This window comes from Trachurus japonicus, chromosome 23 (genome assembly GCF_045865225.1).
Source record: "Trachurus japonicus isolate A0001 chromosome 23, Traja_1.0".
Lineage (NCBI taxonomy): Eukaryota > Metazoa > Chordata > Actinopteri > Carangiformes > Carangidae > Trachurus > Trachurus japonicus.
Window position 1 is genome coordinate 2,626,913 of NC_140929.1, and position 15,478 is coordinate 2,642,390.

Below are 15,478 nucleotides of genomic sequence, written 5' to 3' on the forward strand. Positions count from 1 at the left end.
ACACAACCAATCAGATGTTAAAGGGATACGCCAACATTTTGTAACATGTCTTGCCTCACTCCCGAGTCCATGACCAGCAGATAGACACCATCCTTTCCACTGTGCGTGCAGTAACAAGGGAGATAGAGCCGTATCGCCGTAATTAGCTTAGCTCAAACACTGGAAGTGTATGGGTAGTGTTAGCCTGCCTCCACCTAAAGTCGCTAATTAGCTTAGCTCAAACACTGGAAGTGTATGGGTAGTGTTAGCCTGCCTCCACCTAAAGTCATCAGAGAAACTCTTCAGCAACTCTAAACTGAAACCGGCGGGCCGATCTTCGTCTCAGAGCTGACAAAACTCTCCGGTAAGGCATCTTGAGCGGTCAAATGCCGCTAACGGGACCAGATCGGTCAAAACGGAGGGTTCAAGCAAAGACGGTTTATTTTGGTTCAAGCCAGCTACATCGAGGGTAGGTTAGCTTCCTATTTCAAAGTAAAAGCACAAATTCTATCGTCATGGTTTTCTGTATGTAAAGGGCAACGGGTGTTTTATTTTGTGAAAGTAACCGGACGTGCGTTGGTCACAACGGCTAGCTTGAGTAGCGCCGAATTCGTCCGAACAAAATTGTAAACAGCTGGTATTTAGACAAATTAACGACACACTGCTGATCTAAACGGCTACTTTCTCACCTAAACATGTTTGAAATGTCAATAAAGTGATATATTTACAGAGTTTAGAGCTAAAACGAAATCAGCTGCTGATTTCGGCTCGGGTAGGAGGCAGGCTAACACTACACTTCCAGTGTTTGAGCTAAGCTAATTACGGCGATACGGCTCTATCTCCCTTGTTACTGCACGCACAGTCGAAAGGATGGTGTCTGTCTGTTGGTCATGGACTCGGGAGTGAGGCAAGACACGAAAAAAAAAAAAGTTGGCATATCCCTTTAATGATTATTGATATTTATCTGAACTTATTGATCGATCGATTGTTTATTCTCTCTCTCTCTGTCTCAGCCGTTTGGCGGGAAACGATCTGTGGTTCATCCCCAGAGGAGCGTTCTCCGGCCTCTACAACCTCAAAGTGCTGTAAGTTACACACCCATGATGACATCATCACTACAGCTGCTGTTGCTACGGCGAAGTGAAACTTGTTGATCTGTGACAGTTTGACAGTTTTCATCAGTCTGTGGATTTTATTTTTCAAACATCGAACCCACTTTATATTTATTGCACATTTTCAAAACATAAAAGTTTATCATAGCGCTGTAATCTGTGTGTCATTCGTTCATGTGTTTTCAAAATAAAACCAAAACTAGAAAGACAAAATAATGACGATTTGTTTTGTCAATATTTGTTTCCAGAACCAAAATAAAAAAAATGGATAGAAAACACGTAATACGAATGAAAATACATAAATAAGTAAAAAATAAAAAAAAGGCGGCAATAAGGAAAAACTTTTCTTTTCACTTTCTATTTTATTACAACCCGGCCCTTCAAAATAAAAGACATGAGAAGTGTGTTTCCATTTAAATCCCATTGTCCATCAATGTTTTCTCATGTTTTTATATTGATTTATGTGAAGCACTGCTCATATTTGTTGTTTTTCCTCTAAAGTCTCAGAAAATCAGTTTATCCTTTTGAAATGTAACTAAAGTTAAATGATGGTGCGGCCTCACACTTTCCCAACTCCCCACGGTCAAATGAAAGGTCACTGGGGTCTGATTTTTGGCAAGGAGGTGTATCTTTGGGTAAACTCTGGATGTACTGAGTTTCAGAATGAAAGTCCATTTTTTGGACTCGTAATGAATTTTAACAACATCCATGACCCTTCGCTGGACAAAAATGTCCACCTCTGCCTATGGGTTTTTTAATGTATTTTAAGGAAAACATTTTAACTAACAGATATCACCATGAAACTGCCCAAGTTTATCTCTCACATTAAGACAAATATTTTTTGTATTACAAGTTTTGTCAAATTTTATGTTTAAATATGCAAATGAGGCAATATCTGATGAAATATGCGCTAATTTGCATATATTTCCAGAACAGAAATCTGAACAATGGATAAAGCTACTTTCAAAATTCTTGTTTTATTTTGTTGACATATTAGAGTCAGAAGTTTTTACAGAGGAGGATTTTGGATATCTCTTTTTATCACTTTGTACATGAGAAAATACTGTCACCAGCACTAAAAAAAAATCTAATTTTGCCATGTTTTTAGGAATAAAATGTTGTATAAATGAGGCTGTGAATGATATATCAACAATCCCCTCTGTAAAAACCTTCAGAATATAGACAGGAATAAAAAACATTTAAAATAAAATAATAAAATAAAAACATAGTAGACACTGACAATAGAGAAATCATGTGTTTTTGCAGCAAAAACCAAAACAGTTTGTGTTGATCAGCTGATCTCCTCCATGTTGTTTCCAGGATGCTGCAGAACAACCAGCTGAGGTCGGTTCCTGCCGAGGCCTTCAACAACCTGCACAACCTGCAGTCGCTGTGAGACACACACACACACACACACACACACACACACACAGAAACACACACACACACACACACACACACACACACACACACATACAGAAACACACACACACACTCATCCTTTTATCTGGTTTTACAGTTTGGTGGACAGGAATCTTCAGTCTCTCTCGGTACATTAACGTATGTAGCCCAGACACTGTGTTCTCTCAGCCTGAAAACACACAGTAATTATACTGAAACTGTACCTGCGTGTGTGTCTGTGTGTGTGTGTGTGTGTGTGTGTGTGTGTGTGTGTGTGTGTGTGTGTGTGTGTGTGTGTGTAGATAAGGGTATAAGAATGGAGACGTCTAAGGTCTCTCTCTCTCTCATCCTTCTCTCTGTGAACAGAGGACGTATTGTGTATTGTTGCAGAACACACACGTTTAAACTGAACAACATGAAAACCTGAAGGAGGAACCAGGTGAATGTTGTTAAAGGGATACGTCACCCAAAATCGACAATTCACCCAATCATCTACTCATCGTCATACCAAGGAAGGGTTTGGACTTTCAGAGTCATCAAAACTCTTTAGGAGTTCCAGCGGGGGTCCGGCTGGTGACGGGTTTTCATATAATGGCGGCGGATAGAGTTCACTTTTGATTGGTCCAAAACACACACTATGAAACATCCAGATTCCTCCATACTGCTCGTCTGTACTGACCCAAGTGTCCTGAAGCTGCCACATGGAAAAGTTGTTGGGAAACAAATAATGTGATCTCTGTTTTTATCCTTGTTGTAGCAGCAGCTCCCAGTGGCTGTTGAGAATTGCTATGAGATGTTTGTTGGTCGTTGTAAACCACTGGATGTACGATGTAAACATGGAAGAACATCTCACAGCCACTGGGAGCTGCTGCTGCTGCTACAACAAGGATAAAAACAGAGATCACATTAATGTTTTCCCAACAACTTTTGCCTGTGGCGGCTTCAGGACACTTGGGTCAGTACAGACGAGCAGTATGGAGGAATCTGGATGTTTCATAGTGTGTGTTTTGGACGATTCAAAAGTGAACTCTATCCGCCAACATTATATGAAAACCCGTTGCCAGCCGCACCCCCCCTGGAACTCCTAAAGAGTTTTGATATTGGCAAATTGTCGATTTTGGGTGAAGTATCCCTTTAAAGGAGCTGTATGTCAGAAATGTACGGAAAGTAAACATAAAATCAGCCAATAATACGTCACCGGAGACTAAGGAGACATGTTCACTTGAGACACTGATCTAACTGGCAACAATAGTGCAGCCAGAATATTCACATTTAATCATGTTTATGTTTTGATTTTGTGTGTTTTGGCCCAATCACAGAGTCAGTAACATTTCAGCATCATCCAGGTGTCCAGATCCCACTGAGCTGGACACCTGGATGACGCTGGAAGCAGCATTGTGGATTAATAATGTCTGACGTTACTAACAATAAAATACCTCGCTATAACAGAAATAAAACCAGGATCTGCACAGGAGGAGATGAGCTTGAAAGTGTTTTTGAGGACAGATGTTGAAGTGGATCATTTTCTCCTGGACACACCTTTCTGCACAATAATCTGTTTTCCCGGTGCACGTTTACAGATTTATCCGCTTCATTTCCTCCTGTTAAATGACAGTTCCGGGCAAATTCAACTGGGGGCTGTATTTTCCTAACATTTTAGGTCTAAAAGAAGGAATCTGAAGGTTTTCAGTTTAATTGCTCCTGTTTTGCGGTAGTTGTGTCTGTTCCAGCGTAAGATGGCGACTCAAACATGCACCCAGAAGTTTATTTACTTCAACAAGCCGACATGTTTGTAAAACTAGATCTAATTCAAAGTCTCACGGAGTCGAGACCCAAGTTGACGCTCGGTGTGTTCAGGTGCAGTGGGAAGCTCCCGTTTGTGTCATAAACACAGGAATATCAACTCTTGACTTGCTTCAAGTAAAAAAACTTCTGGGTGCATGTTTGAGTAGCCACCTGACGCTGTCTGTGACTTTGAGGGATGGAAACAGCCTAAGCAGAAGAACTTCAATCCGCTCCCATTCATCGTTGCCGTGGCGATGCGGGGACAGACACAACTACCGCAAAATTAAGCGAGCAATTAAACTGAAAATCTTCAGATTCCTTCTTTTAGACCTAAAATGATAGAAACATACAGCTTCGAGGTGAATTTGCCTGGAATTGTCCTTTAATGATGCAATGAAACAGACTAAAACCTGGAGAACATGAATCTTTTATTCTTCTTTCTCATTAATCAACATTTAAATCATAATGACAGAGTTAAAGGTCAGAGATGTGTTGAACTTTTCGTTTTAGGTGATTGTTACGACAGGCTTTTACTTTGAAGGGCCAAGGAGGAAGCTGTGTTTTATTTATTTAGTTTAGTTTTGTTTAGTTTCTGTCTGGTCTGGAGTCTGAGTCCACTCGGAGATATTTTTAACATCTTGACACGAACACAAAAAGAAATAAAAGTGACAGAAATCAGTGGTGACAGTTTGTTTTCTGCTGTCGGTCCTGTGGTCTCGTAAAAAAAAAACACAACAATCTGGAAAAATAAAATAAAATAAAATATCAAAACTGAAATGATTTTCCAACAGTGGAGAGGAAACAACAGAGGAAATCGTCTTACACACACACACACACACACAATCCTCTCAGCAATAAGTCTGTGCTCATTAAAATACCTCCTTTTCTACTCCTGAGAGCTCATTGGCTGCCGGAGTGGTGCTCGAGCTGCCTACCCATCATCCCTCTGGGCCGTCGCACACTCGACCTCTAATGTTCCTCTTCAACGGCTTCAAAGTGAAGTGAAGCTCAGAGCAGCTCTGAGGTTTACTGTTGCTAAGAGTTGGACAGAAAAAGCTCCACATCATTTATATTTTATGTGTTGAAATATTAAATACCATAAAGGAACAATGAGGACAGGAAATAGTTAAAGGCCTCGATATGTTTCTATTTGTAAATCGGTTATTTTACGCCGTAGAAAATCAACTCTCTTTCAAATACACCACCCGCTCTGAAAGGGATAGTTCAACATTTTGGCAAATTGGCCCATTGCCATAATCCCTATAGTCATAGCAGTAGGTTCGTTACCTTTAATTGTCGGTGCGAGCTATTTTTAGAACGGCGGAGCAGAGCCGTGAGCTGCCCAGAGCTATGCTACAGCTACATGCTACACCATCACAACAAATAATAAGTACACTGGACTTTGCTCTCTGTCGATTGGACCATTCTGTGACTTTGTGACATGTCAGGCTACAAGATGAGACTGTTGTTCACTCATGACGGACAAATATGGACACATGTGCAAACACACACGTAATCTGTATGTACTGTCTAGAGCTAAACTTCAGCTCTGTATACTACCTACTGCTGTAACATGTTATGTCAAAATGTCATAAGCAGAGGGGAACCCTCTGGGCCTTCAAGGTATTCAGTGAAGGCCTAAGAAAAAATATTGAAATATTGTACTACTATATATTTATTTATTTATTTTATTTTATTTTATTTTATACAGTGAGTAACACACAAGTAATATTTTCTAGATCATTGTTATAAAGTTGGACTAATATTTCTTGGGAAACAATGGGTTAATATAATGGAACGGGAAATGGACCAATCACAATTTTTCTTCCAACGGTATCTGGGCAGTAAATCATCGACTCCCCCTGCAGGGCCTTCAGTGGCTGTGACTGAAGACCCGTGTAATGCAAGTCAATGTGGGCATGAATTTGAGATTGACAGGTGTCTTAGCCAATCATATTCCACTGAGTTGTGGGCGGGACCATATCACGACATCTTCCGGGTATTCGCGAATACCCGGAAGCCGCCAAAATACTGAGGGAGCGGGTTGCCAAGTCCGCTTATTATACGTGACTTTGGGCTTGTTTTTCTGTGAAGTCGCTTATATTGGTAGTCGTGGGTTGCGGGTTTTTGGGCTTGTTGTTAAAGTGTAGTTGCTTATTTAGGGCTGCTTCCAGCTCCATGAGTTGTCAAGCAGATATTTTCGACATGTTATTTAAACGCAGGATAGTTTGTCCTCCTGCTGGATGTGTCACCCCCGTTCCCCCCGCCCCTCCCTTCCTCCGTACACACACGGCACTTTGCCACGGTGACAACAACAACGAGATGAATGTCTGAATCTAGCGGTTTTTCCGGTGCTGTTACTGCTACAAACGTTTCTGGTTTGGAGACTCGGACGTGAAAGCACATCGTCACTGCTGTTTTCACCGAGCAGCGGTGCTGCCGTGAGCCTCCCGAGTCCCGCCCCCGTCCCTACAGCCTCCACCGGCGGTGTCACGGAGCTGTCCCCGCTACAGAGACCCGCTCCACGCCGCTGACACCCCCACCACACCGTCTTAGAGCGACATCACTACTCACCTCATCTACTGACACGGTCAATATCTATTCAAGTGCAGTTTTGTTGAGACTTGATAAGCCATTTTATTTATTGTTTTGGTTGTGCGTGGTTTTATATTTGAGTGCATCTTTTCTTAACAGAGGACAGGGTCTATTCTTGTTTTTGGTTGTGATTTTTATTCAAGTGCAATTTTTGATTTTTGAAAATATAATATAATATATTCCATTTACAATGAAAAAAAAGTATTAAATAGTTAATTTGCATTTAATGTTAATGGTTCAAAGGATGTCAGGCTGAAAGGTCGGCCGACTCGACCCCCACACATTTTGACCTCACCAAATCTGGCCCGCTTTGCAAAAAGTTTGGGGACCCCTGGTGTAAACCTACAATTTTATACCGGTAGTTTGATAGCCATTAAGGCCAGTGAAAAATGGCTGAGCATTTACAAAGAGCTTGTGCCTTTTTCCCATGTCACCTCAGGAGGTGTTTGTTTTATAGCCACTTTTGGCAGAAATATTAAATCTACAGTGAAATTCAACTGTGTCTAAGCTCAAACAAACACAAAAAACATTATCAAAAATACATCTTTAGTTGTTGAACAGCTCATGATTGACATTTTACTTTCATTCCAGCTAAACAAATAAGTGAATGTGTGATTTGCTTGTTTCATTTTTTCTTTTTAAAAATAAGTGATTCATGATAGCCAGCTTTTTCCAGAATCACCTTGTGTGTTGTGAAGCCAGTTAGGGCAAAGAAACATGTAATATACCGACCATCCATGTGACAAGGCTCTGGCTATTATTTCTATTGCTATGTTAAATTTTTTATTGCTAGATGGTCCTATTGAAGGCCCAGGGTCTGGGTCCACGGTTCGCCACTGGTCATAAGTAAAAGTATGTTATACAAAAATACAAAAAAGCAAAAACAAAAGAAAAGATTATGATATGATCTGTATACCACTTACCGCTGTAACATGCTATGTCAAAATGTCATAAGTAAAAGAATGTTACATCAAAATGCAAAACAAAACAAAACAAAAATAAGGGGGAAAAAATCTGAAAGAAAAGATTATGATAAATATTTTTTATTCTGTGTGTAATGGGGGCGGGACTAGATAAGCTTTTGCTTCTCCCGCTTTCCCTTTCGGCCATGTGTATTGTATTATTTGAACTAAGATTAAGTGTGATGATGACGATTTAAATTGACATGCCCGAAATAAACAAATTGATTGATTGATTGACAGAGGAGGCTCATGGGATTTCTTGGTTCCCCTCATCAAACTCATCAAATACACAATCCAACAACTCCACAACGCTCTGGTGGACAAGTTGTGACCTGCACATTCACCACACTATGAGATAATAACACAACGTTACCACACAGAGTTATTTTAGAGGGAAATTCATGCAAAACCACTGATGCATGTTGCCTTCAGGGACAGTTTTTCATCATCAGTCTCTGAATTTCCCTCTAAAACAACTCTGTCTGGTAACGTTGTGTTATTATCTCATAGCGTGGTGAATGTGCAGCTCACAACTTGTCCACCAGAGCGTTGTGGAGTTGTTGGATTGTGTATTTGATGAGTTTGATGAGGGAAACCAATTAAGAAATCCCATGAGCCTCCGTAACGTAGCTCTGAGCAGCTCACGGCTCTGCTCCGCCGTTCTAAAAATAGCTTGCACCGACAATTAAAGGTAACGAACCTACTGCTATGACTATAGGGATTATGGCAATGGGCCAATTTGACAAAATGTTGAACTATCCCTTTTTAAAGTGTGTAAAAATAGAGAAAATGTCTTTAATAATCAGATTTTATTGGTTCATTCACTCTAATGATGTTTCTATTTCCTTCTCTCTCTCTGTGCAGACGTCTGGATGCCAATCACATCTCCAGCGTTCCCATTGGTTGTTTCTCCGGCCTGCGCTCGCTGCGTCACCTCTGGTTGGACGACAACTCTCTGGCGTCGGTGCCGGTGGCGGCGCTGAGCGAGCTGGCGGCGCTGCAGGCCATGACGCTCGCCCTCAACCACATCAGCCACGTCCCCGACCACGCCTTCAGCAAGCTGGGCCGCCTGGTGGTGCTGTACGGATTGTTTTTTCAATATTTGTTTCCGCAACCAAAATAAAAAAAAATGGATAGAAAACACGTAATACGAATGAAAATACATAAATAAGTAAAAAAAAAAAAAAAAAAAAAGCAATAAGGATAAACTTTTCTTTTCACTTTCTATTTTATTACAACCCGGCCCTTCAAAATAAAAGACATGAGAAGTGTGTTTCCATTTATATCCCATTGTCCATCAACAGGTATCACCATGAAACTTCCCAAGTTTATCCCTCACATTAAGACAAATATTTTTTGTATTACAAGTTTTGTCTAATTTTATGTTTAAATATGTAAATGAGGCAATATCTGATGAAATATGTGCTAATTTGCATACATTTCCAGAACAGAAATCTGAACAATGGATAAAGCTACTTTCAAAATTCTTGTTTTATTTTGTCGACATATTAGAGTCAGAAGTTTTTACAGAGGAGGATTTTGGATATCTCTTTTTATCACTCTGTAAATGAGAAAATACTGTCACCAGCCCTAGAAAATCTAAATTTCGTCATGTTTTTAGTAGGGCTGTCAAACGATTAATTTTTTTAATCGCGATTAATCGCATTTTTTCCATAGTTAACTCGCGATTAATCTCTATTAAAAATATTATATATGGCGCTTTGGACTTTCAACCCTCCAAAGTGTTATAATCTCTAGACAAACAACTTTTAGACCAGACCTAGCAGGCCTAGTACCTAATCATAACACATGATGCATGAAACTCACACAGAATTGAAACGAATTGCATCCAGTGGAAATTGCCCTTTACTTTGCTACGCCTCTGCCTGGCCATGTGCATTTGTTGACAACAGAAGCCGTCAAAAAATCAATACATGGCCATGTGCATTTGTTGACAACAAAGCCGTCAAAAAATCAATGGATAGAGCTGTGGATATATGTTAGACTGTGTATATTTGTGTAGCAACCAACTTGAAGGTGCCTTACCGCCCCCTACTGGACTGGAGGTCCCACACTCCAGTCCTCCAGTCCAGCAGACAGAGGACAAAATGGGCCGCGATTAACCGCGATTAAAAAATTTAATCACGTTAATTTTTTTAATTAATCTAATCGCGATTAACGCGTTAACTCTGACAGCCCTAGTTTTTAGTAATAAAATGTTGTATAAATGAGGCTGTGAATGATATATCAACAATCCCCTCTGTAAAAACCTTCAGAATATAGAAAGGGATCAAACTGGAAGGTTTGGTGTCTGTTAGTGCTGCTGAAGTGGAGATTTGAGGAAAAACTCTTTCTGAGAAAACGGCCTTTAAAGATTTGTACTGTAAAATTGCATAGATTGGTAATGTAAATCATACTTTTACAATTTGTTGCTGATACAGAAGAAATGACAATTTTTTGGAGCCTAAATCATTGTTCAGGAGAGAGAGAGCTTTACAACGACACCTGACATGACATAGGTCAGAATAACTTCTGGTGAATTTAGGAGAAATTTACAGATGAAAAAGTCAAAATGAAGTAAATTGATTAAAAAAACAAACAAAAAAAAACCTTTAATGTGGATTTTTCTTTCCACTTTTTCTGAAAGGAGACGTTTTAAAGAAGCAAAATAGCCAGAAATCTCAAAATTGATCCGTAAAAAAATCAATGTTTTTGCCTGTTAGTGTGTCGCATTAAGTTGAACCGTAGTGACTGTCTCTGTCCGTCGCTATTAGCTCCTTAACAACATGCAAAACTCTGCTCTGTGTGTGTGTGTGTGTGTGTGATGGCATTCAGCGCGGCGGCAGCATTGAAGTCTGCTGTCATTTCCTTTGTCCAATCGGCTTGAAGCTAATTTGCATGAAATTACCAAAAGAAAAAAAAAAAAGTTCTTGAGAGGCCCCGGGGCCCCTTTCAGAAAGATACACACACACACACACACACACACACACACACACACACACAGTCTTTGTCTGCTTCATTAGTCCATCAGTCTCTCTCTCTCTCTCCACAGGCATCTCAACAACAATAGGATCGTTTCCATGGGAACGAACTGCTTCCACGGACTCCACAGTTTGGAGACGCTGTGAGTTTCTCTGTCTGTGTGTGTGTGTGTGTGTGTGTGTGTGTCAGTGTGTGTGTTGGGGTGGGGTCGCAGCAGTCAGGGTTGAGTCGGGGTCAGGGTGAAGGGTGAAGAGACGACACAGAGTTCAGATCATATATAGTTATTTATATTTATATGTCTATAAATAACATTAAAGGACCAGAGGGAGCGATCAATATTCTATAATCAATACTGTAAAATCACCTGTAATGAAGCATTGTGTTTCATCAGAGCTCTTTTACATCAACATGTTTCTACGGTAGCCCAGAGCAGACAAACAAAACACTGGGTCCAGTTTATCGGCTTTACTCTACAACTATTTAATAACACTTAAATAGCACTTATCATTATTATTTATCACTTTATATATCACTATAGAGCAGTGGTTCTCAAAGTGTGGTCCGGGGACCCCCAGGGGTCCTTGAGAGGGTTCAAGGGGGTCCCCAACCTTTTCTTGAAATTTCACCACTTTTTTTTCCAGAAATGTCTCTAAATTTCTCCAAAAACTCACCCCATCGGCCCTAATTTGAACTTACATTGACTAAAAAAAAAGTAACGTTATTCAGTCTCAGAACAAATATTTGTGTATTTCTGGAGTCTGTTTCAAAATTTTGTCCAATGGGTCTCGTCAATTTACGACTTTATTCTTGTAATGTTATGACTTTTTTCTCGTAGGAAATGTACGACTTTATTCTTGTAAATTTACGACTTTATTCTCGTAATGTTATGACTTTTTTCTCGTAGGAAATGTGCGACTTTATTCTCGTAATGTTATGACTTTTTTCTCGTAGGAAATGTACGACTTTATTCTCGTAATGTTATGACTTTTTTCTCGTAGGAAATGTACGACTTTATTCTCGTAAATTTACGACTTTATTCTCGTAATGTTATGACATTTTTCTCGTAGGAAATGTACGACTTTATTCTCGTAATGTTATGACTTTTTTCTCGTAGGAAATCTACGACTTTATTCTCGTAATGTTATGACTTTTTTCTCGTAGGAAATGTACGACTTTATTCTCGTAAATTTACGACTTTATTCTCGTAATGTTATGACTTTTTTCTTGTAGGAAATGTACGACTTTATTCTCGTAATGTTATGACTTTTTTCTCGTAGGAAATGTACGACTTTATTCTCGTAATGTTATGACTTTTTTCTCGTAGGAAATGTACGACTTTATTCTTGTAAATTTACGACTTTATTCTCGTAATGTTATGACATTTTTCTCGTAGGAAATGTACGACTTTATTCTCGTAATGTTATGACTTTTTTCTCGTAGGAAATGTACGACTTTATTCTCGTAATGTTATGACTTTTTTCTCGTAGGAAATGTACGACTTTATTCTCGTAATGTTATGACTTTTTTCTCGTAGGAAATGTACGACTTTATTCTCGTAATGTTATGACATTTTTCTCGTAGGAAATGTACGACTTTATTCTCGTAAATTGGCGACTTTATTCTTGTAATGTTATGACTTTTTTCTCGTAGGAAATGTACGACTTTATTCTCGTAAATTATTCTCGTAATGTTATGACTTTTTCTCGTAGGAAATGTACAACTTTATTGTCGCAAATTTACGACTTTATTCTTGAAGTGTTTTTGTTTTTTTCTCGATGTGGCCCTAATACTCCGTCGTAATCATTTGATATGATCAGAAAAAACGTATTGTTCTTATGAATAAACACCTGAGACTGTAACTGGTCATGTGACTTGTTGCTGTGTCTGTCAATGGAGTATTAGGTATTAGTTACATTACACAGAACCAGTGAGGTCCAGTTACCTGTGTGTGTGTGTGTGTGTGTGTGTGTGTGTCTGTGTGTGTGTTTCTGCAGCCGTGAACATGTGATCGACTCTTTCACAGAGACTTTGTGGATATTAACTGGAGTCAGAGCAGATTAACCTGTGTGTGTTTATGTTGGTGTGTGTGTGTGTGTGTGTGTATAATCTGAGGAATGTGTGTGTATGTGTGTGCGTGTGTGTGTGTGTATAGAAATGTTTCTGTTTTCTCAGTCAACCAGAACGGCAGGTTTAAACATACAAACACACACTGCCTTCATTTGGAAATACTTCTGTGTGTGTGTGTGTGTGTGTGTGTGTTGGACCGGCTCTGTGTGTGGCCCTGGCTGTATGCTAATCATAATCACTATTCATGTGTGTGTGTGTGTGTGTGTGTGTGTGTGTGTGTGTGTGTGTGTGTGTGTGTGTGTACCTGCATGATCAGCAATAATAAACCACACCGGGGCCTCATGTTCATCTGAAACTACAAACACAAACACAGACAGACGGAGAAAACGGAAATGAAAACAGAACAGAACAAATTAATACAACCGGCTCAGCTCCGACGTACAGGAACACACACACACACACACACACACACACACACACACACACACACACACACACACACATAACCGACGTCAGTGTGTGTCGCCCACCCGGCCTTCACCCTCGCCCCCGTCCCTTCTGCCCGACTTCTGGTTTCCTGGTTCCAGTAAGTGACGAACACGGTGGTGAACAGGAAACCCTCAAAACCTTTAAAGCTTTAAAAACACCAAACGGCCGAGGAGAAGGAGAAGGAGGAGGAGAAAGTTAAAATCTTTAACGTCCTCCATCGGCCTGTCCGTCAGCGCAGTTCAAATAAAGTTTGAGTTTGACTGACATTTGTCTTGGAGAAACAAACCAGCCTGTTTCCAGTGCAGAGGTGTCGGCATTCCCAGTGTCCAGCTGAGACTTTACTGAGGGTTGTTGTTCTTCCCATTATTAAACAGCCGCGGAAAAAAAAGAAGAGACCAGTTCACAATGATGAGTTTCTCTGCTTTTACTGTTTATAGAGGTGAAATTAACAGTTTTGTTTTATTCTATAAACTACTGACAACATTTCTCCCAAAAATGGAATAAAAATATTGTAATTTAGAACATTTATTGGCAGAAAATGACAACTTGCCAAGACCTTGAATAATAATAATGCAAAGAAAACATGTTCATATTCATTCCTAAAAGGGTTACCAAACATGTTGTGTTACATGTTTGGTAACCCTTTAATTTACAGGCCGTTAATTACGTGATAATGTCAAGAAATAACAGGTAATTGCATCATAATGTGTAGAAATAACGGTCAATTTTATAGTAATGTTGAGAAATATCGCCAAGAAATAACGATTGAAGCATGAAAAGCAGCAACATGTGGATGTTAGAAGAAACTACAGTAACCCTTTACAGGCCATTTTTTACATGATAATGTCTAGAAATTACCTAGAAATAACGGTCAGTTTCATAGTAATGTCGAGAAATATCGCCAATTAAATAAGGATTGATTGTGTAGAAACAGCCCAGAAATAATTGATTGTCATTGACAACTGCAGAGGACTTGGTGGAGAAAACTTCTGGCCTTTCCCAAAAACTTCAAAGCATGAAAAGCATGTGTAAAAGATTAACATGACATTACTATGAAATTGACCGTTATTTCTAAGCGATTTCTTGACATTACTACACAATTAATTGTTATTTCTTGGCATTATCTCGTAATTAACGGCCTGTAAATGAAAGGGTTGCTGAATATTTGAACGTGGGAAGAGTTTATAAATCAAATTTTGTCAGGATAATGTCAATGTTTAATCCCAGCAGTGGTTTTTATAACCTTCCTATAAAAGTGTTGGTATTTAAAATAACAAACTTTAGTGGACTGAGTGCCGTCGTGTAGAGATGCTTCTTAAGAAACATTTCTGAGTGTGGTCTCTTAATTTCTTCCTCGGCTGTATAACTGACACACCCCGGGCTTTGACGTAACCGTGTCCGGTCTAAGTGTTCCCAGTTATAAAGCTGATTCCAAACGACGCCAAGAAAACCAAACATCTCTTCAGGAAAAATATGTTTTTCCCGTCGATTCCAGAGAAACAGAAAGTGACGGAGATGAAGAGTCTCGATCCAGCTGCTTGATTCATGATCGTCTGAGGGAAACGATCTGTATCTGTATCTGAGGTTTCATTTCCACCGTGATGAGAAATAATTGTCCAACAGATCTGAAAGTGGCCACGTGATAAAAGAAAAACTACCTGCCTGTTTACATCCATGAAACCACATCTGTACAGATGTTGGAAGTCGACTCTCAACAACAACATTTAAATTAGATTTTAATGTTTCCTTGATCCATTGGTTGATCGCAGACAACGGCAGGAAATGGACGGACCGTCATGAGCTCGGTTGTTGCTGTGGTTGGAGAAAGATCAAAGAGGCCGTTAACGTCCGTCATCAAAGACCGGTGGTCGGACTCTGGAGGGAAGACCATGAGAGGCTGAAAGCTCCAGAAGAAGCTAGAGACAGATGCAGTGATTTCACGCCTGGGATCCACTGGAGATTGTTGCGTCCACCGTGACACATATCGTGGCTGTTTGAGCAGTGGCAGCGCGTCCAAAAGTTGACTGCCATTCAACTTTATGCAAATCAATCCCTCAGACTGAAGACACTAGTCAATAGTGGTGCAACAGATCACAGTTGATCCGT

General features: G+C 39.8%; 1 protein-coding gene across 1 annotated transcript in view; it reads left to right on the top strand.

The window, feature by feature from the left end:
• Positions 1-15,478, top strand: part of LOC146962309 (leucine-rich repeat-containing G protein-coupled receptor 5-like) — a 63,768-nt gene that overhangs the window by 28,753 nt on the left and 19,537 nt on the right. Inside the window, exons 3-6 of the mRNA XM_085769932.1 lie at positions 993-1,064; positions 2,412-2,483; positions 8,699-8,914; positions 10,887-10,958. Coding sequence (XP_085626058.1) covers positions 993-1,064; positions 2,412-2,483; positions 8,699-8,914; positions 10,887-10,958 — 432 coding nt within the window. The remainder of the gene's footprint in view (positions 1-992; positions 1,065-2,411; positions 2,484-8,698; positions 8,915-10,886; positions 10,959-15,478) is intronic.